A 22,603-nucleotide genomic window follows, 5' to 3' on the forward strand; every position below is an offset into this window, starting at 1 on the left:
TGGGGCCTCAACCACCAGTCTGCCTGTAGCATTTCCAATCCATCTGTACAACCAAACCCCTCATTGCTACTTTTACCATTACTCCAGCCAGAATTCCCAACATTATGCAGTTAGGCATTCTCCCCTCTGTGCAGTCCCTCAAATATCCCTCCTCTTCCAGCCACGCTGTCATATTCTTTAGTTCTCCTTCCAATACCTGCTGGGAATCTCCCTCTGTGAAGGGCAGCTTTGTAGACACATGAAACATGATCTCCTTGCCCCGGAAATTTGTGTAGACCGACTCAGTGCCTGTTTGACCTCTGGTAACATCCAAGCCTCCCCGGAACCTAAGCAAATCCATATCACACCATAGGTCAGGCAGGACAGAGATGAGAAAGTGGAGAGAGGAAAGATGATATCAAATAATAACAGCTTGATACATCAATATTATGAAAGGTAATTTTTAAGAAAACAGTGATAGCGAGGCACCAAATCTTCCCAAAACAAATGCACGGACTGAAGCTGCACAATATTTCTGCTGATGAACATGTTTGCTAAAAGCTATGAAACTAAACCAGGGATCTTCAAAGGACCTACTTTTTCTGGCATTCTGCTGAGACACACAATCTATATTTTAGAACTACAGAAAGGATGGGCTGCCCCACAGAAAGAGGCTAAAACAATACTGACCCAAACCATTGTGAAACAAACTTACATTCACACAGTCAAATAAAAATATTTACTGATGCCGTGTCAGATTGAGATACCAGCAGACCTTTAAATGAAAATACCAGTAGAGACCTAAGCCCCAACTTGTTCCCAGATAGGTTGGCTGACAAAATCATCTTCTCCACCTGCACTTGGATTCAGACAGCACAGCACTTTTCTGAAAGCAGGGCTCTAAGAGAATTGCAGACTCTGAACATATGGTGTTACCTAACTCAATCTGGCTTTCCAACTGCACTGGGTACGCACCCACGGAAATCCTGCAGCTGAATCTTGTCACCAAGGAAATCCAGAAACTCCAGGAAACCCAGGCTCTCTTCTGTGTTACTGAAGACTTCTTCTTCAGTTGTCTTCAAAAGGAAAGGAGAAGTCATAAGAAGCACAAGCAGTACAAAGAACAGGCAGTAATTTCTATATACAGCTCAACTAGCTTTGAGGACCTGCACAAACAAATCAATTAACATATGGCAAGCTTCTATCCATTCTCCTCATGACATCTGTATTTTTCACAGAACAGTGTAGAGCTTGTTATTACATTTAATCTAAGGGAACTGACTCTTTGTGTTTTGCCTCAAACATCATGGGATCTGAGGGAGCTTACCTGTCCAGGTTTCTGGTAGATGACCCCAAATTTAAAGTTATTGCTTATGACATGTTCATCAAACGCAACAATAAGCTGTGAAGCCTGAGGTAATGAAAATACAAATGATCAGTTGGACATCATTAGCCAAACCTTGATGGAAGAGGAGCATACAGATATATCAGAACATTATACCTTGGGATACAGGACAGGAAAGAAGCGTTCAACATTCACTTCCTCACACAGTAGCTGTCAAGTGAGAGAGAGGGAAACAGAAGTGCGATTATTATGTGTCCTAGCTTGCTGTGGGCATGAGAGCATAGACGCTGTTTAAAAATACCTGACAGGAACCCCTTCAGGCAAAAATACTTAGGTAAAATTACCTCAGTACTATTGGGGAATAGCAGAAAAGAGAGAAATGGGAGGACAGAGGTGAAAATAACTTGAAGAATGAGGCATTAAGAGTGAACAGGCAAGCACGAATCTTACCTTTGCCATCTGGACAGCGTTGGGAAACTCATTCAGACAGGAAATGGGGATCAGGTCATGTTTGGTGCCAGTCCGAGTCCTGACACAACACAAAAAAGGCATCAGAACAAAGGTTGAATGGAGACACAAGCAACACTGGCTCCTTAAAGGAAGAGTAGCTATTCCTTCAGGCTATCTTTAAAGCAGTTAATTCCAGAGGATTAATTTTAAGCTTGTGCATAAAATCTTGAAAAGGTAGGCATGTACATTTCTTACTGCTCATCACTTCTTGCGGGGAGCAGAGGAAGACAAAACAGAGATGCTTAGTCTCTTGCTCCTTTGCATTCTTTTCTTGCTTGAAGAAATATTTTGCTTCCTCCAGCCCCCCTTTTTCTTTCACAGAAATCTAAATGTTGAAATACAATTCATGGACACAGTATTATAAAGGATTCACAAAATCATACAATGAGGGTTTGAAAGACTGTCAAATGGTCAGTTAGAGACAATCTAGGAAAGCAGATCTACACAAAGTATAGAAGGTAGAAGCCGGTGTAGCATTGCTCCAGAAAGCTGATGGAAAAAATCTTCCTTTCCCTATATATGCATATTAAAGGAGAGATGTATTTCTAAGGGAGAGGAAATACTGGGCTCTCAGAGTCCTCTTCAAACCATTATAAACAATCTATTGAGCAAAATGTGCTGCATATAATATGGTATCTTAATAGAGAAATTACTACCCTTTTGTTCACTTCCATGTAGGAAGGTTTCGGGGCTCAGATTCCCTGGCATAGCTCACAAAGAGCCTCCCTCCTTTTTTCTCCCCAGGTTATTGCTTCACCTGGCACTCTGAACTGTTCTCTGCATACAGTGATGGAAACCCACCAGTGATTCTCTTGTGGCTGACTCCTACGCAAACAGTATTTTCCCTCAGTCCTGGATGAGCCCTTGTCAGCACCAACTGTACGTCAGTTGGTTCCTGTAGCATATTGCCTACTGGAAGTGCATCCAGATCATAGTGTGGTAAAAATCATTTCTGTAGTATGCCTCTCACCTATGCAAGATCCAGCTTTGATCTTCCTCTAGTTCATTCAGCAGCTCTCTCTGGGTAATGGCTCTCTGTGGAAGTCCTAAAGTTTATGGCATTTCATAGGCTTTCCTGGGAAGCTAAAGAATGTTCTAGCTCACCTTCAAGGAAGTCTTAATCTGAAGTACAAAGTCCAAAAACAGGCTTGGTTTAGGCTGCCTTCCATCAGGAAAACCATATTGTCCTAGAGAGTACTCACATGTCTCTAAGTAAACAGAATAAACAGAAAAACTTTCTTTTTCAGATAAGAACAGATGTTTTTCATGCAGGAACTATAAAGATGCACCTGCAAACACCACTTCAGCTTCCTGAATGAAACTGCTGAGAGAAACTCAGAGGGGAAGGCAAGAAAAGAAGGCTTAAAGGTTTCTTTGCAGTCCTTTGAAGGAGAAAGAGATGAGATTCATTCTCATATCTCTACAGATGAAACTCAAGGTAAGATGAGAGACGCAACACAGTATGCTGCTGGGTTTGTGTGTGTGGTGGGGTTTTTTGATAGCACGGGAGGGCCCCTGTGAGAAACTTCTCGAAGCTCCCCCGGCTCCAAGTTAGACTCACCTCTGGCCAAGGCCAAGCCAATTAGTGATGGTGGCCATGCCTTTGTTATAACGTATTTAAGAAGGGGAACCAAGGAGGAGGAGTTGGAGTTGAGGAGGACATCTATGCAAACACCAAGCTCAGTGGAAGAAAGGAGGAGGAAGGAGGGGAGGTGTGCCACAGCAGAGATTCCCCTGCAGCCCATGGTGAGAGGGAAGGCTGACTTCTCAGCGAGTGGATAGAGCTTCTTTTTCCTACAGAACAAGTGGGAAATTTAGTTGGATATCTTGAGGTACATCATCTGGGATTTGGAAAACCCCAAGATTTGTCTACCAAAAAAAACTAGTTTCCTCTTGCAGCCCATGGTAGTTACCAGTGGAACAGATGCCAATGTGCAGCCTGTGGAGGACCCTACACCAGAGCAGGTGGCTACACCCAAAGAAGGCCAGGACTCTGTGGGAAAAAGCAGCCCCCCTGTCTGTTGTAGTTCTGCACTGGGAGGACGGCAACACACAGGAGGAATGCACGCTGGATCAGCACTGGAAAAGCTGTGGCCTGTGGGAAGGACTCACGTCAGAGAAAGTTTGTGAAGGACTGTCTCCTTGTGAGAGGGGGACCACGATGGAGCAGGGAAAGAATGAGAGGACTGACCACACCCCCCAATCCCCTGCCACACTGCGCCGCTGGCAGGGAGGAGGTAGAGAAATTGGGAGCAAAGCTGAGCCCCAGAAGAAAGGAAGATTGCTGGGGGAAGTTGTTTTTAAGATGTGGCAATGCTTCTCACTGTCCTACTCTGTTTGTTAAGTGTTGTTGTTAGTGTTTGAATTAAAGTGATGTTCTTTTTTCTTCTTTTGCTTGTGACCATAATGGATGAGTCATCTCTCTCTGTCCTTATCCTGATTCCCAAGCCTTTTGTTTTGTTTTGTCCTTCCCAATCCTGAGGGGGAAGGGGTGAGTGAGCGGCTGTGTGGTGCTCGGTTGCCCTCTGGACTCAAACCATGACAGACAGTAACATACACTCCAACAGCAGGCACTGTTACCTCAGCAACAGGCGTAGATTTTCCTGTTTCTCGATCTGTTCATACTTCACAGAAAGTACCAGGTAGCCCAAGGACATGTCACTAGAATAAAAGTTCTGGTGCTCCTGAAAACAAGACAACAAAATGCATTACTCTCAACATGCTTCCTGAAGAAGTTTACTAGAGTTTTTGCATGCAACCTGTCACTTAGTATTAGCCAATTTTTTTCTTTAATTAGCAAAGACATGCTTGAAGATATGTATATGCTGTCTCCCAGCCCCCTTGATGATCAATGCATGAGCATATCAGTCAAAGTTCATCCACCGTCAGTTCAGTTCCTCCTCAGCTGTCCATCATCAGAAGGGCTCCTGAGAAGGAATACGATGAGAACATTCAGCAACACGTTTTGAAGAAATGGAGTTTCTTGTAAATAAATTTTGTAAATAAACATGGACTTCCTCCTGTATCCATTCTGAATGGCTAAGCAGTGGTCTCCAGCACATTCAACTCGAATTTTCTACACAGACAGTAACGACAGGATCATTATACCAAATGGTTAATCTATAAGAGTACTCATATCTCAGGGAGGACACAGTTAGAGCTCCAGGTAACTACTCTGCAGATGAAGACTGCTCTCTGCAGTGCCACTAACACTGCTTGAGCTTTAGTGGAGTGTAACTCAGAGTCATTCAGGCAAACAGTGAACCATAATGCAAATATTTTCATAGGCTCTATATAGAGGTGGCTGTGGCCATACATTTCTCCTGGGTATACAGCCATGTTCCAATGGCCTGGGTATAGATATATATATATAGATAGATATAGATATATCTAAAACATATATATTGATATACATAACCTCTAACCTCAAAAGGTTAAAGTCTTCTGACAAGGGATGTGAATGAAAAACTCTAGCACAATGAGAATACTATATAAGCGGAATCATCCAGAAACGCTTAGATTGTTCCCATCTTCCTGGTGGAAAACCACTTTATGGCCAGTTTTTGGAGCTGGCTGCTACATAAACCCTGACCAGAGAACTGAGACTCAACTCACGCTTTCAGCAAACAGTCTGAAATTATTGGATGAGGTATAAGCAGGACAGAGACACCAATGATAATGTCATGCAGGGAATCTAATTTTCCTTGGATTAGATTTGATTAGATCTTAATCTCTTGATGCTAATGAGAATTTCTGTTGAAAGGGGCAGTAATACATCCCACTATTTATCCTCCAACCCAGGAGAACATAGTAAGATTTGTATGGTACTTCTGAGCTAGCAAAGATGGAAGTTCGGTTAAGACTCCTTCTCAGCAAAACAAAATAATAATAAATAAAACAAAACAAATAATCCCCAAATCAAAATTGTCTCAGCTACCCTATAGCAGACAGAATAATCAGTGCCTCCTTATGCCTTGGGACCATGAAAATCAGGAGGAAGTCATATAGCAATCTGCTGACAGTGGTATCAGGAATGTATCCACAGAGATCTTCAGTGCACAACAGTTTAGGCAACAGTAAAAAAATCAACACTTTCTTCTGGTATCTTTCATAGACAAATCTTGGGATTTTCCAAATCCCAGCCAGATGATGTACCTCAAGATATCCATCTGGATTTCCCACTTGTTCTGTAGGAAAAAGAAGGTCTGTCCACTCACTGAGAAGTCAGACACTCCCAGGAGATTAAAAGGCACAGACATTAATGGGGAGCTTGATTCTCAAAATTCCACTTGTCATCTGTTTCACAGAAGGGGTACCAACTTCTATCTTGTTTGTTGATATATTTTCTAATGGTAGTGTTGCCCATCACCAATTTACTTGAAAGATATAGTCAAATTACTCTGCATACATTTTAGTGTGTAGAGATTCTGTTCTGATGTACACCAGGGGTTTTATGCTGTTTGGTTGTAGATCTCCTCAGCCTAAATGCAAAGTGTTTGTCGTGGTCAAATTAAATGGAGGAGAGAGATAAAACAGTGTTCCCCTGCAAATAATAGGCTGTTCTACCACCAGAATAGCAGTCATCTCAAATCAAAGACAGTCACTTGCAACCTGAGAAGATGGCCAGGGAGCATGAAGTCAGTAACCAGGATTGCAGGATGCAGAGGGAGCATCACAGGAAGCACTCTATAAATGCATCCTCGTGCATGACACAAAAGTATTAGGCACTGGGACAGTAAGTTAAGTGTTCAGTTGTACAACTTACATGATTTCAAATGTATTCTGTAAAAGGAATACTCTGGATATAATAAGTTAATAATAAGGACTCAATGGAAGGAAAGTGTGTAAGTTGATAAAAAAAGAGTTGCCAGTCTGACAGTTCCTTCCGCAGCCATTTGCCTAGAAAATACCTAAGGTCTGTTCTGTCTCTGGTAGATTGCAACATTTCTCAACACACTGGTGAGATTGCCTTTCACTGTGGAAAATTCTGAACAATTTTTTGTGTTAGTCATAGCTCTGACTCACTGTGAAATAAAGACACATCTAGTGAAATACTCTGATATCCATATGGACGTAGGCATCTTGAAATCAACAGACATAAATCAATCCCCTCTTTGATAGAAGAAAAAAAAAATAATAACTAAGACTTCAGTCACTACTCTGAACCTGGATGTGAAGATGAAGTTATTGAACTTCTTTAAGTATTAGACATATTGTCCTCACTTCCTCTTTGAGACAGAGAAAAAAAAAAAAAAAAAAAAAAAAAACAAAACAAACAAAAAAACACAAAAAAACCCCAAAACCAATATTCACAACTTCCCTGCTACTGACATATGAAGAAGAAGTTTCATGGCTTCTGGTGCTAGTATAGTCTACCTTCTGCTGAAGCAGACCAAATGAATGGGTCTTGAAAAAGATAAGGTATAAGTAAAAAGCAACAAACAGGCAAACAGAATAACGTGGCCTCTAGCTGCAGTGTTCAGTTCACAGGAGTCCAGTGTGATCTGTCACACAAGTCAATGGTAGTGACTGAACTTATCTGTACATGGGAAGAAAAGCTGAAATCAAAGAAAGCCACAAAGGCTGAAAGGACAGGTTATTTCTCCTGACCATGACTTTTAGGATAGTAATAGATTTTTGGGATGTGAACAAGAATCAGGTACAGTAATCATTGTGACCAAGGACAGAAAGACAGAGCAGCTGAGGAACAGACAGATTCAAGACGCAAAACAAGAGCATGCTCAATGGTCAGTTGAAGTCTAGAATCAAAAGAAGTCCACAAATCCAATAAGTCATATGCTAGGGTGGATGCTCAAGACAGGCAAAAGATGCCCAAGAAAAAGATGGCACAATGCCAACAAAAGTCAGGACTAGAAGGCAAAACAAAGGAATAGGAGCCAAAGCCTGCGGTTAGCTGCAGCCAAAAGTAACATTGAGCTGCAAAGACCAGAAAATAGGACACCTTTTGGTGAGACTTTTAAGCCAGACCCCAGCAGGACTGACACATTGAGATCTCAGTTGCTTTGGAGACTGGCCTACCAGGTCTGCAGCCAGCATAACCGGGCAGAGCTGCACAAAGGGGTGCAATCTTCACAGGGAACCAGGCATCAGGATTAGTGGAGGTCTTAAAATAATTTAATTTTTGTCAAAGTTACTCTGGCCACCTAGCTTGATCCTGAATATCAGCCTGGGTTTTAAACTGAAATCTGAGTAATCGTATGCATGAACAAAACTGTAATTTCCTCGTTACGACTTTTTATTTTCCTCTGTGATTTTCTTTCTCTGTAAAAACATAGGCAACAGAAGGCAGACTCAGAGTCCTTCATTGTATAATAGCATTCATCATTAGCTGTCCTGACATTAGAGATGAACCACCAGAAGGTTTTATGGTTAATACTGAAGAGTGCAACTCAGCAGCGACAAGATATGCTGGAGCTGAGGTGACCTATGTATAGGTACAAAATTTTCAGCCATAGTAGCAGTTTCTGTAATATTTAAGGCAGTCTGAAAGGAAGTTCTGGATTTCAAATGTATCTCTGTAAAAGCACTTAATTGTCTTCCCTGGGACCAAGGGAAAAGACTAACAGAATACACAAGGAGTACCGACAGTTTACCTGAGAAGTTATAAAGCTATTAAGACAGCTGCCATGTTCTTTGCAGCTTAGTTTCTTTTTGATGAATTAGAATTATTTTTTCACTACTCAGTAGCTGCAATTGCACCAAAGATGAACAAAACAGACAAAGGTAAAAGAGATCTTCCCCATGGGAGCTGGTATGTTACATCAGTTCTTTCAGCAATCGGAGCATAAGAAGCCAGAGAATACTAAAAGATCTTCACAGGATTCAAAATGGGTTCATTAGCCCATTCTCTTCCTTCAAGACAACTGAAAATAATAAAAAAAAAAAAAAAAAAAAAAACAAAACCAAAAAAAAACCACCAGAAAACACAAAACCAACCAACCAACCAACCAACAAAACCAATTAACTTTGAAAAAACTTGGCAACTTCTTGTCACCTGGTAAAATACTGAGATGATTCATCCCCAAAGAAGGAAGAAAAGCAGATTTGGTGGCCAAATAATTATGTAAGATAATGATACCTGAACATTCAAATCTATCAACAGTGATAGATAACTAAGAAACTTACAGTACTCATTAGTCAGCATAGTTATTCCAGCAAGCCTTCTTGCTGGAAAAGTGTAAGATGTTTGCCAGTCAGAAGACAACAAGGACATAGAAGATACTGCCATTGTTGACAACTGCAGAACACAAAACCACTAAGCCTGGGTTTGTAATGAAATAATAAGGCTGATCCTTGCAGGCCCTCCCTGCATTTTGCTTGGAGAAAACTGAGGAAAAATAAATAAATAAATAAATAGATCTTGGGCTATGTCAGCTTGTCATGACAGAAAAACAGTACCAAGCTCCAAAACACATGTATTTGCATACCAGAGTAAAATGATCCTAAATATGAGAAGGCCTACAGTCTCAGCAAGTCAGAGAACATGTTTACTAAAAGCAGACTTGTAGTAATGAAACAAAATTAGAGAGACTTTAAAATAACAAGAGATCATTACAGTTATATCTAATAATAAAAATGTCCTTTGAGAGCTTCAAATAGTTTCCACCTCTTTGTACTAGGTTAAGCTAGAATTTCACACTCATAATTTAAGACGTAGTTCTTTCTGCTGAGAGGACTCCACTGAACCAATTCCCCAACAGTTCACAGCACTGCAGCAGCAATACTTTAACCAGAACAAAGAAAGGACAGCATAATGGAGAAATACATGACCACGTATGAATATACAGCAAGAAAGCTTCTCTCATCAGCACTGCCAACTTCAAGTACTTGTGAAACTGCACCCTAAGATTCTTTGACTGGCATTTCCAATGTATACCTTTATTAAATCTTTCCTGACTTCAAGCTACTTCTCTATATAGTAGTCTTGAAAAACAACATACACATTTAATAATTCCCACAGTATAAGACAGAAGGTTTTGCAGCCTTCTTCCTAAAGGCAAGATGAATCTTATTGTGTAATCTTCATATAAAATATAGACCATGAGACAAAGAAATGGACTGAGCTACATCTTTTATGTCATAGCACTTCTTTTTGTGAGTTTTTTTTATAGCATTCACTATAAGGTATTCTGCAAAAAATCTAAAGAATTTTCCAAGTTTGAGTGACCTAGTATATGCACACCCACAACACAGACATATTAAGTTTGCATATTAAGCTTGTAATATCACACATACTCTAACCTCTCATCTTGCTTAAAGGATATTCCCTAAGCCACTGTCTATGTCTCTCCCATCACATAATGTTTATGGACTCTTCTTCAGCTAAGAATTGTTCACAGTTATTCAAAGCATGCAAGAGACCTTTCTTTGCCTTTCTGAAATAATCCTCCCATGTTATCAGCAAGAAAAGGACCCAATCCACACGGCATCAAAATATCTGGTCTCTCTAACCTTTGCACTGAAGAAATACTCTCCTTGGAGAAAAGCTCTGAGCTTTCTTCTTACTTAAGCCTGTAAGGCATGGGTAAAGACATGACTAACATTTTCTACCCATCAGTAGAGTTTTTGTGACAAGAGTCCTGTTCACCTTGTTCTTTTCTGGCACTGGCTTGCTCAAAAACTTGCATGTTTAATTGAAGAGAGACACACATTCATGTCAATTAAGACAAACAATAAAACACTGGACACTACAGAAAAGGAAGGCTATAGAAGAGAGGAGTTTTCTTTAGTATTGAAGTACTGGGGGTTGGACACTTTGCAAAGGCATGGAGTCCAATGATACGGAAACTCCTGAATCCCACTTGGAAGGAACAATGATGATATGGTCCTGCTTGAGCAGGAATATGGACAAGATGAGTTCCAGAGGTCCCTTCCAACTTCAACCATTCTGTGATATCAGGTCAGCAATGAATCCTACATTTGGACTGAAAAAAATTGTATCCCAACTTGCTTTTCATCCTAGCTGGCTCTGGAAACCTTCAAGCACAACCCTAAGTTTACCATGACAGCAAAATAATTACGGTTGGCATACTGAAAGCTTCCAGAATGTCACAGAATAAACGTTCACTAACAGATTGTACAACAGACCTGTCAGTCTAGAGATGAAGCCAGGATGGGTACTTTACATATAAAAGATATTAATATCAGTTTCCAGTGTTGCATACTACACAAGATCATTCAGACAAGCCCAACAACTGCAAAACAGGTCCCCAGCACTGCACAAAGCTCCACCTCTTCCTGGTTTTGAAATTATTAAGCAATCATGGTGGGAGACCCCTGAATAAGACGCAGCATGAGTATACCTGTCAGGCTTTCTTATCTCCTTTTGCCATGAACTGAATTTCAGAAAAGATAATGGGTTTGTTCTCACTTGTTCTTGATGGTTAATATTATCCTGAGATGCAGTCTGGGAATCAATCGAGTCCCTAAAGAGGCCAAATCAGGTGGGATTTAATCACCAGACAGCAAAAACATCTACTTTATGAGGCCAAGCTCTGTTTTCCTATCTGTCAGACTGGAATTTTTAAAGTCAGAGAATACTTAGCACCAAACTTACTTAAACAACTGCAAAACACATTGTCCAGTTTCTTCATGCATATTCTGTGATGACCATACTTGCTACTTATTTACATCAAGGAAAAATGACCACTTTACTTACTAGTGAGGGGCTTGCACAGTCAGTGCTGAAGTCCCCTCTAAAAATACTACCATCTTAATTTCCAATATTATTATGTTTTTTCCCCTTGTTATCCCAAGGTTGATACCTGCCCAGGAGCCTCTAAAGAGCTTCTTAACCAAACATAAGCATTTCTGGGCGAACCTTTCTCTTCTGTTAATGAACAGATCACAAGGGGACAAGACCAACTTAACACATTATGGGCCATTTGGTAGTATGTACCTTATTTACATTAGTTCAAGGCATCATGAGGAGTTGAAATGAAGCGGCTGTGCAGTTATTTTTAAGTCCATCAGAAAAAGCCTGGGATACATTTCAGCCTTGAGGCTGGGTGGGCAGAGAAGTCTCTGAAAGTCACCCTTACCTTCCCCAGAAAATGTCTGCGGTACAGTTTGGCTGTAGGATCACTTTCCAGTTTCACTTTACCACTCCAGGGAAAAGGTACATCAGACAGAGCTGGACTCAAGCTGGAGTGGTTGTGGCTGGTCCCTTCGATCCAGTAGCCCCCAAACTGGGGCAAGATAATGAGAGGATATGGCCATCCTTTCTGTAATACCTATTCAGAAGGACAGAGAACAAGAAAGCTGAAAGGCCACTAAGCTGAAAGGCCACTGAAGTCCAAAGAAAAACAGAGGACAGCAGTACTAACTCACCTCATGGATGCTGGGATAAGGAATATACTCCTCTTCTGTCTGAAATCAGAAGAGATCATTATAAAAGATGTCATGCATTTTTACAAGTGCTACACTCTCATGATGGCATAAACTGTGCCCTCAGCTTCCACTTTGCCCTAATCCATCTTTAGAGCTTTAATTTAGGATTTAAAGTTAGACTCTATTTCCCAGGTCTCAGTATTATAATACAGAACTTTGAGAACAATAAATTTAGGAGTCAGATTTCACCCACCTTCCCCCCTGAAACTACACAGAATACAGGCATGCAAAATGAGGAGATAGCCAAACTATAGGCAAATTGGATGAGGTTAGGAGTGACAGCCTCTCTCCTTTCCTTCCACACAGTGTTACAGACAGCTGCTGTTCCTCTGCAGATAGAGTTGACAGTAGGGATGATAGAAATAGTACTGTTATTTACATTGAGATCAAGGTTGTATCATCTCCATAGGTAGACCTGTAGTATACAGCTGAGCAGTGCTGAGGCATTATTTCAAGAATAGGAGCAGTATCTGAGCCACTTTATGCCGGTTGGATGACCCTTCCATCACTGACTATCTCTGTCATAATTGAGCTATACCAATTCTCTCTGTGTTTTTTTTTTTTTTTTTTTTTTTTTAGAGATCATTCCAAGATTAAATTCAAGGTCAAGGTTGATTTTAAAGTTACTGTGCCTGAGCTGAGACTGAAGGAACAGAGAGAAAGAGTTCAGAATTTAAAGATGGGCATCTGTTCTTATTGACCTAATACTGAGGGAAACAGACCAGCTTTCTAGTAGCATCTATATGAGTCCTCAAGCAGCCTACTGAAATAAATGCAATACGGCTTCACAAATATTATAGCTCTTACATTGAATAAAATGTATTAAATTACTTAGTCAAAACTAAGATTGTTAGTAATAATAACAATTTAGGTTTTTAAAAGGAAAGTACTGATTCTATTTCAGCTACATAGTTTCACCCTCTTGTGCAGCAACATTAAAAAAAAAAAAAAAGAAGGCAAGTATCTATGTGTTCTTGGGCTGTTTGCAGGCACCCTGTTCACTCTAAGATGAAAATACACTGGAAGTCAGGTTGGTAATTATCTGCCATTCTCATCAATTTAGGAGGCAACAACAATGTCAACGTGGCCTGACCTTGAGAGGAGCTGGAAGGCAACATCTTTGTTCATCCAGTTGACTCCCCTGGAAACAAAATCACACACAGTGAATCCTACGGTTTAGCATGTCTGTTTCACTTACCCTCTGTGTCCTTCTCTGTATCTCAAATATGCATCTTTTATCTCTCTATATAATTCTCTGTTCTATGCAAGTTTGGAATAAACAGAAGGAGTAAAGCTAGAACTTGGCCAGTCCCCTAGTCTGGCATTTAAACTGACAAGTTTCCCCCCATCTTGCAAATCTTAAAAAGCAGAATGCTTTTGATTTCTGCCAGCTGTCTCCTGAACGGTTTCTCTTATTTAATTCCCTAATCTCTTCTAGCTACTTTACTTCTTATACCAAGCAATAAAAAAAAGGAAGAAGTAAAGACAGAAAACAAAAGAACAGTATTTCAGACCATTCATTCCTGTTTTACTCTTCCCTCTCCCCTGAAAATACTGTTAGGCGGAGCATAGGGAACCTCCGAGCAGGGTTAAGAGAAGTAACAAACACTTGTTTTGAGGATTAGGGGTATGGAAGAAGACTTTTTCTTATTAAGCAGATTATGTGCCTCGCCTCCATCCACATAAGGGAACAAACCTGCCTCTTGGAGGTAAGACAGAAAATCAGAGCTGCTCTCCATCTGTACATTTGACTGGTGCAACAGATTCCCGCAGGCAGCAAGGAGCCACATTAGCAAAGCCCTGCACATCTGCTTTCCCAGGCACCATTACTGTAAGGTGGGTTGGAATGACAGGGAAAAAGCTAACTGGATGCCTAATGTTTTCCTAAATCAGCAGCTGCCATCCAGACTTGATTCTCTTTCTTAAGGACATTCCATCCTCTGCCTTCTCACCATAGCAAGAGTAGCTCAGTTCCACCACACTTCTACAGCAGAAGCAAACAAGAATAAGAAACTTTTATTGAGGACAGCCCCAGCATGGACTGAACAGAGGCCCAGAACAAAAGAAGGCAAAAAGATATGGGAGCCAACAGGCAGCATAAAATGCCAGCCATAGGCCAAGTGGGCATCAATACAGACAGAATAAGAGGCAAAATTTGCATTGTCACATAGGATTTAAGCTCTAACTTTCTCTTATATCCAGTACATGACTATTTAACTACTGCCACTTAAATCTTGTAACTCTCATACCGGAACATGATGCTGAGACTACATTTTTATACACCATCAGCGACTGCTTACTGGAGTGGCTAATCAGGGATTCCAAACAGGATAAGCAGCTCTCAAATTTGTTCTGAAAATGAGCAGGATCTGATCTATAACAAAAATTCTACAGTGGAACTAGCTTGTAAACTAGTAACTGGTAGAAATATGTAAATCTCAGTGGAGGTCTACAGTGGAGATTTAAGAAGCTCAAGAGCAAAAGTTTGGGGCCAATGCTCCAGCTACATAGGGTGAAAAAACTGCAAGTACAGCAACAACATTAACACTGAGCAACAGCAACATTATAACGAGGATTAATAATGATCTGGATGCTCCTTGCAGGAGCAACAAAAGTAAAAAAAAAAAAAAAAAAAAAAAAACAACACAGAAAAAGACATCCATTACACATAAAAACAAGGTTATAGAAAAATGAGAACACTTATAAAGAGAACTTAAAAATAAGCCACAAAAAAAGCTAAATCTTCATGAAATGATGAGGAGCCAGACCTTGAGTTTACAACAAATGCATAACACCTTCATAAAACTCTTAGAAACACCAGAAGTAAACCAGTATGGCTAAACTCGAGGGTAAGGGAGGGTAGTAGTAGATGCATGAGGGCAGTCTTCCTAAGTCTGAAGTTGAATTCAAACAAAAAATAGCAACAACAACAAATTTTATTTGGTTAAATATAGAAACACAGTAAAGCAAGTAAGGAACAATCTGCAGATAACAGCAAAAAAAAATATTTTCCTTAACTATAGTAGGATAAAGAAGATTGCCAAAATGTCTACAGGGTGACACAGGATCAAATTATAAAAGCTGAGCTTAGAGAGAGCTACCATCAAAAAAAGTATTTTTTTTATTTATTTGTAGTTTCAGCAGAGAAGCCTGAACAAGCTTAGAACTATTCTTCACAGAGAAACATTAGAAGATCTGTTTCAAATTGCAATGTCAGTAGACAGCACTAACAAAACAAACAACAAATTACCAGGATGTGGTGGGTTGTGAAATTAAGATGGAACAAAGGCTAATGAGTGATCTTTACCTTTCACAGAGGTAGTAGTAACCATTCTGCATTTGGGCAAGTCATAAATCCAAGAAAGCGGAGTGCATGAGAAAGTGGAAATGGATGTTTTGTTGATGTGATCTGGAGTTTCACTTGTCAGCCTAGTGTGTTCAGGCTCATGCAGAAGGCCGGGTTCTGAATAGGGGTCGCGGGAACAGTTCTTTGGGGCAAGAAAGTCCTATGCTCTATCAAAACAGGACTGAGAGGGGAGGGACATGTAGGTACAAAGCATCCCCAGCCTTCTGGAACCATCTGTGGAAAGTACAGGGCCAAACTCGGTATGTACCGGAGGGTTCTGAACACAGAAATGGATACTGGGAAACTGCAATTCTGTAAGATATCTCTCTCCTTCCCTGGCATTTTTGGCAGATCCAATAACTGCAAGAAGTTTCCACTTCCAAAGGAGGTGCTGGTAGGAGACCAGCACCTCAGAGACGCCTGAGGGAAAACATCCTAGGCTGCTGTAAGGAAGCTGCTGTTTGTATTAGAGCTGCTACAGAGGGTGGAGGAATGTGAGAGCACTTTCCATGACTCTGCAGTGTTAAAGGAGCTCCTGGTAGCCTGGGAGCAGAAGACGCAAGACTAAATCTACCAACCTCTCCTCCAGAGTGAAGCTTAAGATACTGGAAAAGATCTAATGCAGGCCTGGTCTGTATAGTCCAAAGCTTTACTTTTGAGGGTAAGCAGGACCGCAGGGAACTTACAGCATAAGCTGCTGAAGTGTCAAAGCACAGGCAGAACAACTGGTTGATGATCACTATCATTCCTCAAAAGGGAAAGGCATAAACTACAGTAGTCGCAGCCACCTGTTGAGACACCCTTCTGGTTCGGTCCAGTTTGGCTTGTAGCATTGACTTTAGTGAAAGACCTTCCCTCACTGTCTCCCTGGGTAGCTTACTGGAGACAGCATCAGTCTGGGAATCTGATATTCCCAGGGTCCTGTACAGGGGAGACCTGGCCTGAGCAGGGTGAAAGAATGGATAGCAGAAGAGCTGCCCAGACTAACAGTCAGGTCCAACATGGCATAACAGTGCTAAGATAACACATATTTAAGGGGAAAGAGCAGTGCCTTGAGGAGTCTAGTTCAAAACAGACAACTTGGAAAAAAAATATGAAGGTTGTTCTGAGAAAGTAAGACTGAAAGATATGTTGAAACTGTACGAATGCAGAATAGAGATAGTGAACATCACACCATAAAAGACAAAAGCAGGTCAGTGAAGAGGGATTGGATATGCAAGTATGTGAAGACCTGAAATATCTGGGTTTACTGGCTGAAATAAGATTTGCTTGCTTTTCAACTGATGCACTGTGGAGCCATTTAGGAACAATGTATTCCTAAGTGTCCATAACAAAGTATTTACTGTGACTTCACTACATCTGTATGCATAGAACAATGCATCCAGTAGCCCATTTACTTCAAAGAGTGATTATTAAGATTAAAAAAAAAAAGGGGGGGGGGGAACAGGGGGGACAGGCAAACTTCATTCCCAGATCTTAGGGACAGGCTTCAATTTAAAAAGAGAGCACAACTGTACCTGTTAATTCATCACACATAGTGTGAAATGGCTATGTTAATTTTCAGTCAAACAATTATACTCCAATCTGATTGTTAAAGTACTCAAAAACTAATTATATTCTGTGACTTTGTTGTTATTTTATGGGAGAAATGTCCAAGTCTCCAGCTTTGCCTTTTACTCACTTGATTGCTAATGAAAATCTAGATATAATTTCAAGAATGATTCAAGGAATCTAAAGGATAGCCAGAGTCAAATGGAAGGAAAGCGAAAGCACAAACAAAAAAGAATAAGTAAAGAATTAGTAAAAATATAAAGAAAGATCACAACAAATAATAAAAATAAATGGGGGGGGGCAGGTCTTTTGGAAAACACCTCTCTTCCCTTCTTTCAAAAAATTGCTGTGATACTTAAGCAGCAGTTATTAATTCTCCTAATGCAAGTCAGGTGACAAAGCAAGCTAAATTAAAAAAAAAAAATAAAAAGCAAACAACACTACACAGTTTTAACAATGTGCAGCTAAGAAACCAATACAGATGTAAAATTAGGTGGTCTGCATATGTTGGAAATTCTCATCAGCTCCCTCTGTTATATAACTAAAGGTCCAAATCCAGTGACAGACAGTTTTCAGATGGTAAACCGGGGGCTGAGAAACACCGAGAATCTTAAGCAACACAGTCTTCCAGTAAGAGACATATGCTAGTGATTCTTCCTTATAAAGATTTCAAAAGGCCTGGAAAGGACTGTCATACCTTTGTAACATGTACCTAAACTGAACAAGAAGTTCTGCAAGCTCAAGCTTACATTCTAGCACAGAGTTAAATGAGCCCATGCACGCTTACAGAGCTTGTTATTCTAAAGCACTGAGAATATATCCCAAACATAGTTTGGGTGTCAGTACATTGGTTTTAAGGTCTGTGTCTGTCTACACGTGAATATATAGGAGATATACCTACACCCCTCCCTCCTCCACTTCTCCTTTCTAGTCTGCCAAATAGTACTTCAGCCTCATAACTCCATACTCAACGTTTTGCTGCTACCTTTCACCTCCTCAACTTTGTAGTCCCACCAAAGTTTTGCATTTTCCTCACACCGATAATTTGATCACCCAAATTCCAGAAAATACATTAATTGTTTCTCATAAGTTTAATTCCTGCACATAATAAAAGGCACGAGTTCTGTGCCATGGTACGTGTTGTTAGGTCAAAGTTAGCCACTGCATTTTAAAGGTGTAACACTTGAGAAAATATTGGTAGTCTGTAAGGATACTCTGAGAACAGATCATCTGAAAAATTTAGCTTTAAGGATTTTGTTGCTAGATATATAACACACATATAACATATTATGATATTACTATCTCTTTATTTGGTAAGGCACGGTTGTTTTTTTCCCTTTTACTCTATTTTAACTTTATAATGTTATATATGCAACTAAATGCACGTATTCCCATAAGAGATTAAGCCAAAGTCCTTCTTTCTTGTGCAAGTTAAAGACAGGGCCTATGGTAGTTATTTATTAAACTGTTTGACCTTGCTAAATGCAGTTGTGTTGACATCCCATTAACTACCTGTCATTAGCAGCTGCTACCAAGCAGAAACATAGTTTCTTGAAGAAGATGCCAGAGATATCTTAATGCAACTTTGATTTTCTCTCAGAATCACACTTCTGTAAAGGAAAAAATTATAATAATTTGAGTCTATGCCTTCCATCATGCTGGTTGGAAAAATGAACACAGGAAAATGCTCTTGAAACACCATTTAAGAGTAGGTATAGGAGCTTGGGCCTAGAAGAGTGAAATACTCTGCAAACTCAAATTAAAGGGTATTGGGAGTGAAGTGACAAGACAAATAGCAGCTGATTATTTGTTTGGCTATGAAAAATCAAGAGATGCCAAAGTCTGACAGAGTAACTTCTCCTTACCTGCATTTTTTCAATCATCTCAAAAAAGTCCAGAGTCTGTGAAAAGGAAAAGACAACAGGGAAAATAATTTAATATTTGCAGAAGCTAACATTATCTTCTGTGGTAACCCAGATATTGAAGAAGCCAACAGCTCTTTCTATGTTTTGGCACAGAAACTACCTGCTCGATGAAGGCAAGATCAAGTCATTCTTCCTTAACTGATAGTACAGACAATACAATTGGCCAAATTGTCTTCAGCTTGTGTTGTAAAAGCTTGACCTGGAACCTGAACAGTTATCAGGAATTTCAGGAATTTCTCTCTTTCAATGGGTCAGGCTAGTGACTTGATGCAGCATAGCACAAGAAGTGATTAAATGAGCAAGTGTAGGACTCTCACAGAAGTAGGCAACTATAGCTGTAACACATACATGCACACAAGCTTGCTTTCAGTCATTTCTTCTGCTCAGTGGTTCAAGGCACATTCCAATCCTGAGCCAGAGGAACATGGACTGCCTTTACCTTGTTGGGGACAGCAGAAACAAGAGCACATGGAAAGCCTTGGGTGGGTGAGTCTATAACACCCCCTCCTCAGACCTCCTGCAAGAGACAGAGGCAGAAGTGGGGGGGGAAGAAAAAATAAAAACTTCTAACTCAGAGAACTAAGATGTCAGTGCTTGCCTGCACTGACTCCTTTGCCTTCTGCTGTCTTCTGCTTACTCTTCCTCTCCTGAGACCTTTTCTTGTCTCTGAGGAAGCTGTCATTCCCTGTGAGAGGCCCTGAGCTGTCTTAACGTACCACTTGCTGCCTGCAAACATCCTGGATATAACAGCAAAAATCTTCTGGCCTAGACTGCTCTGTCTCTGTTCACACACACTATTTTCCTCCGAACTGTTGTGTAAGTGCGGAATTATCTTTTTTGCCAAGTTCCTCCTCTAGCATAGATTTGAAACAGAATAAAGACGGGTCTCATGGCAAGCTTTGGGATCAGATCCCAAAGCTGAACTATATTAAAAGAGCTGAAAGTTCTTAAATATCACTGAAATCGGCACTTAAAGGACAGCCCTAGTTGTCAAAGTCTGGGTGTTAGTCTTCAAGACAAGAACATAACAGATTGTGCTAGAATAGAGCCAATACACCATGCAGGAGAGATGGAAGCACAGTAAAGCCAGTGTGCACATTCAATGGACTTTTGTCTGCACATCTACTGAAAATATATTACAATACACTGTAGTTTTAAAGACATATATCGCATTGCCCATTGCACTATGGACAGTCTCACTGCTAGCTGCAGATCTCCTACTGTTAGCTAAAAAACTTTCCATGCCATTCACAGTTTTTGGTAGCAGTCACAACTGGGGTTTAAGTCATGGTCACATAGGTGGGGCTGGAAACAAAGCCCAAGTTTCTAATAGAAGAGACAAGATTCATCTGCTTTGTAAGGCATAATGAATATGTTTAGAATCATAGACTGGTTTGGGTTGGAAGGCACCTTAAAGATTACCTGGTTCCAACCCCTCTGTCATGGGCAGCAACACCTTCCACTAGATCAGGTTGCTCAAAGCCTCATCCAGCCTGGCCTTGAACATTTCCAGGGAGGGGGCAGCCACAAATTCTCTTGGAAACCTGCTTCAGTGTCTCACCACCCTCACAGTCAAGGATTTGCTCCTTATATCTAATCTAAATCTACCTTCTTTCAGTTTAAAACTGTTACCCCGTGTCCTATCACTACACTCCCTGATAAAGAGTCCCTCCCCTTCTTTCCTGTAGGCCACCTTTAAGTACTGGAAGGCTGCTATAAGGTCTCCCTGGAGGCTTTTCTTCTCTAGGCTGAACAACCCCAACTCTCTGTTCTCATAAGGAAGGTGCTCTAGCCCCCTGATCCCCTTCGTGGTCCTCTGGACCCACTCGAGCAGAGCCATGTCCTTACGTTGGGGGCCCCAGAGCAGGACACAGCACTGCAGGGGGGTCTCATGAGCACGGAGTAGAGGGGGAGAATCACCTCCCCCGACCTGCTAGCCACACTCTTCTTGATGCAGCCCAGAATACGGTTGGATTTCTGGGCTGTGAGGTCACATTGCTGGCTCATAGTCAGTTTTCCATCCACTACGACTCCTAAGTCCTCCTCCACAGGGCTGCTCTAAATCCATGCGTCACCCAGCCTGTGTTTGTGCATGGGATTGCTTTGACCTATGTGCAGGCCCTGTTGAGCCCTGTTTGCCCAGGCCCACCTATTAAGCCTGTCAAGCTCCCTCTGGATGGCATTCCTGCCCTCCAGCGTGTTGACCACACCACACAGCTTGGTGTCATCAGCAAACTTGCTGAGGGTGCACTCAATCCCACTGTCCACGTCACCAGCAAGACATTAAACATCACTGGTTCCAGTGCCAACCCCTAAAAACGCCATTCTTCACTGCTCTCCACTTGCACATCAAGCCATTGATGGCAACTCTTTGTGTGTGACCATCCAGCCAATTCATCATCCACCAAGTGGTCCATCTGTCAAATCCATGTTTGTTACGTGATTATATAATGCAATCATGGATTATTATCCTCTAGCTGTTAGATGCCTGCTTCCTACTGCTTCCACACTAATACGTTGGTACCTGTAAGTCATCCCAACTCTTGCTTTGAAACCAGTGGCTTCATTACCTGTTGCATGCACATATAACATATTTCTGTAATCATGAAGCTACAGTCTATTACAAGGTCCAAGAATCTCTATGCCCACCAATTCTCTGACAATTCACAATTTATTTTAGTAGCCCAATAGCATCATGTAACTTGTACATAGGCAGATCTACACAAAGTAACACAATGCTTCCATCCCACAATTTTCTCCTAAAATTCAAATGTGAGACATCTGTGTAATGCATCTAAAGATTAAGCCATCATGTATATGAGAGGGAATATGTAGTAGTTAGTCCTGACATCCTCAAATAACTACTGGAATAGTTAGATAGCAAGTGTAATATTACACGAACACATGCTTTACTTATCATCTTATTTATTTAATTGAAGCATGTTTGGGACCAACAAAAGGCAGTACATGAAAGATTTTCTTTCTTTCTTTTAGAAATCTGAAGTTCCTGTTCTGTGAGCCCTAAAAAGGTAAGAGCTTCATTTGATAAATTCTCATTTACAGAAACTAGCCATCTTCAGAGAACTGTAATAGTAGAACTTTTGTGCAACTGGATGCTCTGGAGCCTTGTTGCATGATACAGTGTTTTTCTTTGGCATGTCACTGGTTTGAATCCTGAATCATTCAGGAGAGAGTAGAATACACACCTGCATCATGGAAGTCTGGCAACTCCTCCATAAGGTCAGAGTGGCCAGTCTTGCCCCTGTTCTCTCAGCATAAATTCATCTCTACACCTCAGACTGACCAGAGCACTTCATGAAGCACCTGCTCCTTACTGTTCAATCTTAGTACAGTTCTGTTGTCAAAACGACTCCAGCAGATGCTAAAATCACCGGTCTCACTTAGAGATGTTCTCAATTCTGTAATTATCCCAGATTAAGAATGTGCTAATGGAATTTAAAAATCCAGGAGAATGACTTAAACTTTATGTTCTCTTCTATAAAATATGACAAAAATTTGTGGCCACTGAAACTACTG

At 40.8% G+C, this 22,603-nt stretch overlaps 1 protein-coding gene across 11 annotated transcripts in view; it reads right to left on the reverse strand.

Annotated features, from left to right (window-relative positions):
• Nucleotides 1-22,603, reverse strand: part of LOC104368928 (rap1 GTPase-activating protein 1) — a 66,143-nt gene that overhangs the window by 38,397 nt on the left and 5,143 nt on the right. For 8 of the 11 annotated variants that reach the window (XM_042788407.1, XM_042788404.1, XM_042788411.1 and 5 more), the window contains exons 2-11: nucleotides 19,007-19,042; nucleotides 13,338-13,385; nucleotides 12,185-12,223; nucleotides 11,896-12,087; nucleotides 4,415-4,518; nucleotides 1,775-1,853; nucleotides 1,481-1,534; nucleotides 1,307-1,390; nucleotides 955-1,055; nucleotides 197-326 (exon numbers count right to left, since the gene is read on the reverse strand). In XM_042788407.1, the coding sequence (XP_042644341.1) occupies nucleotides 197-326; nucleotides 955-1,055; nucleotides 1,307-1,390; nucleotides 1,481-1,534; nucleotides 1,775-1,853; nucleotides 4,415-4,518; nucleotides 11,896-12,087; nucleotides 12,185-12,223; nucleotides 13,338-13,385; nucleotides 19,007-19,024 (849 nt within the window). In that variant the 5' untranslated portion in view covers nucleotides 19,025-19,042. Of the gene's footprint in view, nucleotides 1-196; nucleotides 327-954; nucleotides 1,056-1,306; nucleotides 1,391-1,480; nucleotides 1,535-1,774; nucleotides 1,854-4,414; nucleotides 4,519-11,895; nucleotides 12,088-12,184; nucleotides 12,224-13,337; nucleotides 13,386-19,006; nucleotides 19,043-19,414; nucleotides 19,447-22,603 lie in introns of those variants that run through there. The other 3 variants (XM_042788403.1, XM_042788405.1, XM_042788410.1) reach the window with 3 other exon arrangements.

The sequence above is a fragment of the Tyto alba genome, unplaced genomic scaffold (genome assembly GCF_018691265.1).
Source record: "Tyto alba isolate M040663 unplaced genomic scaffold, T.alba_DEE_v4.0 Super-Scaffold_14, whole genome shotgun sequence".
Classification (NCBI taxonomy): domain Eukaryota; kingdom Metazoa; phylum Chordata; class Aves; order Strigiformes; family Tytonidae; genus Tyto; species Tyto alba.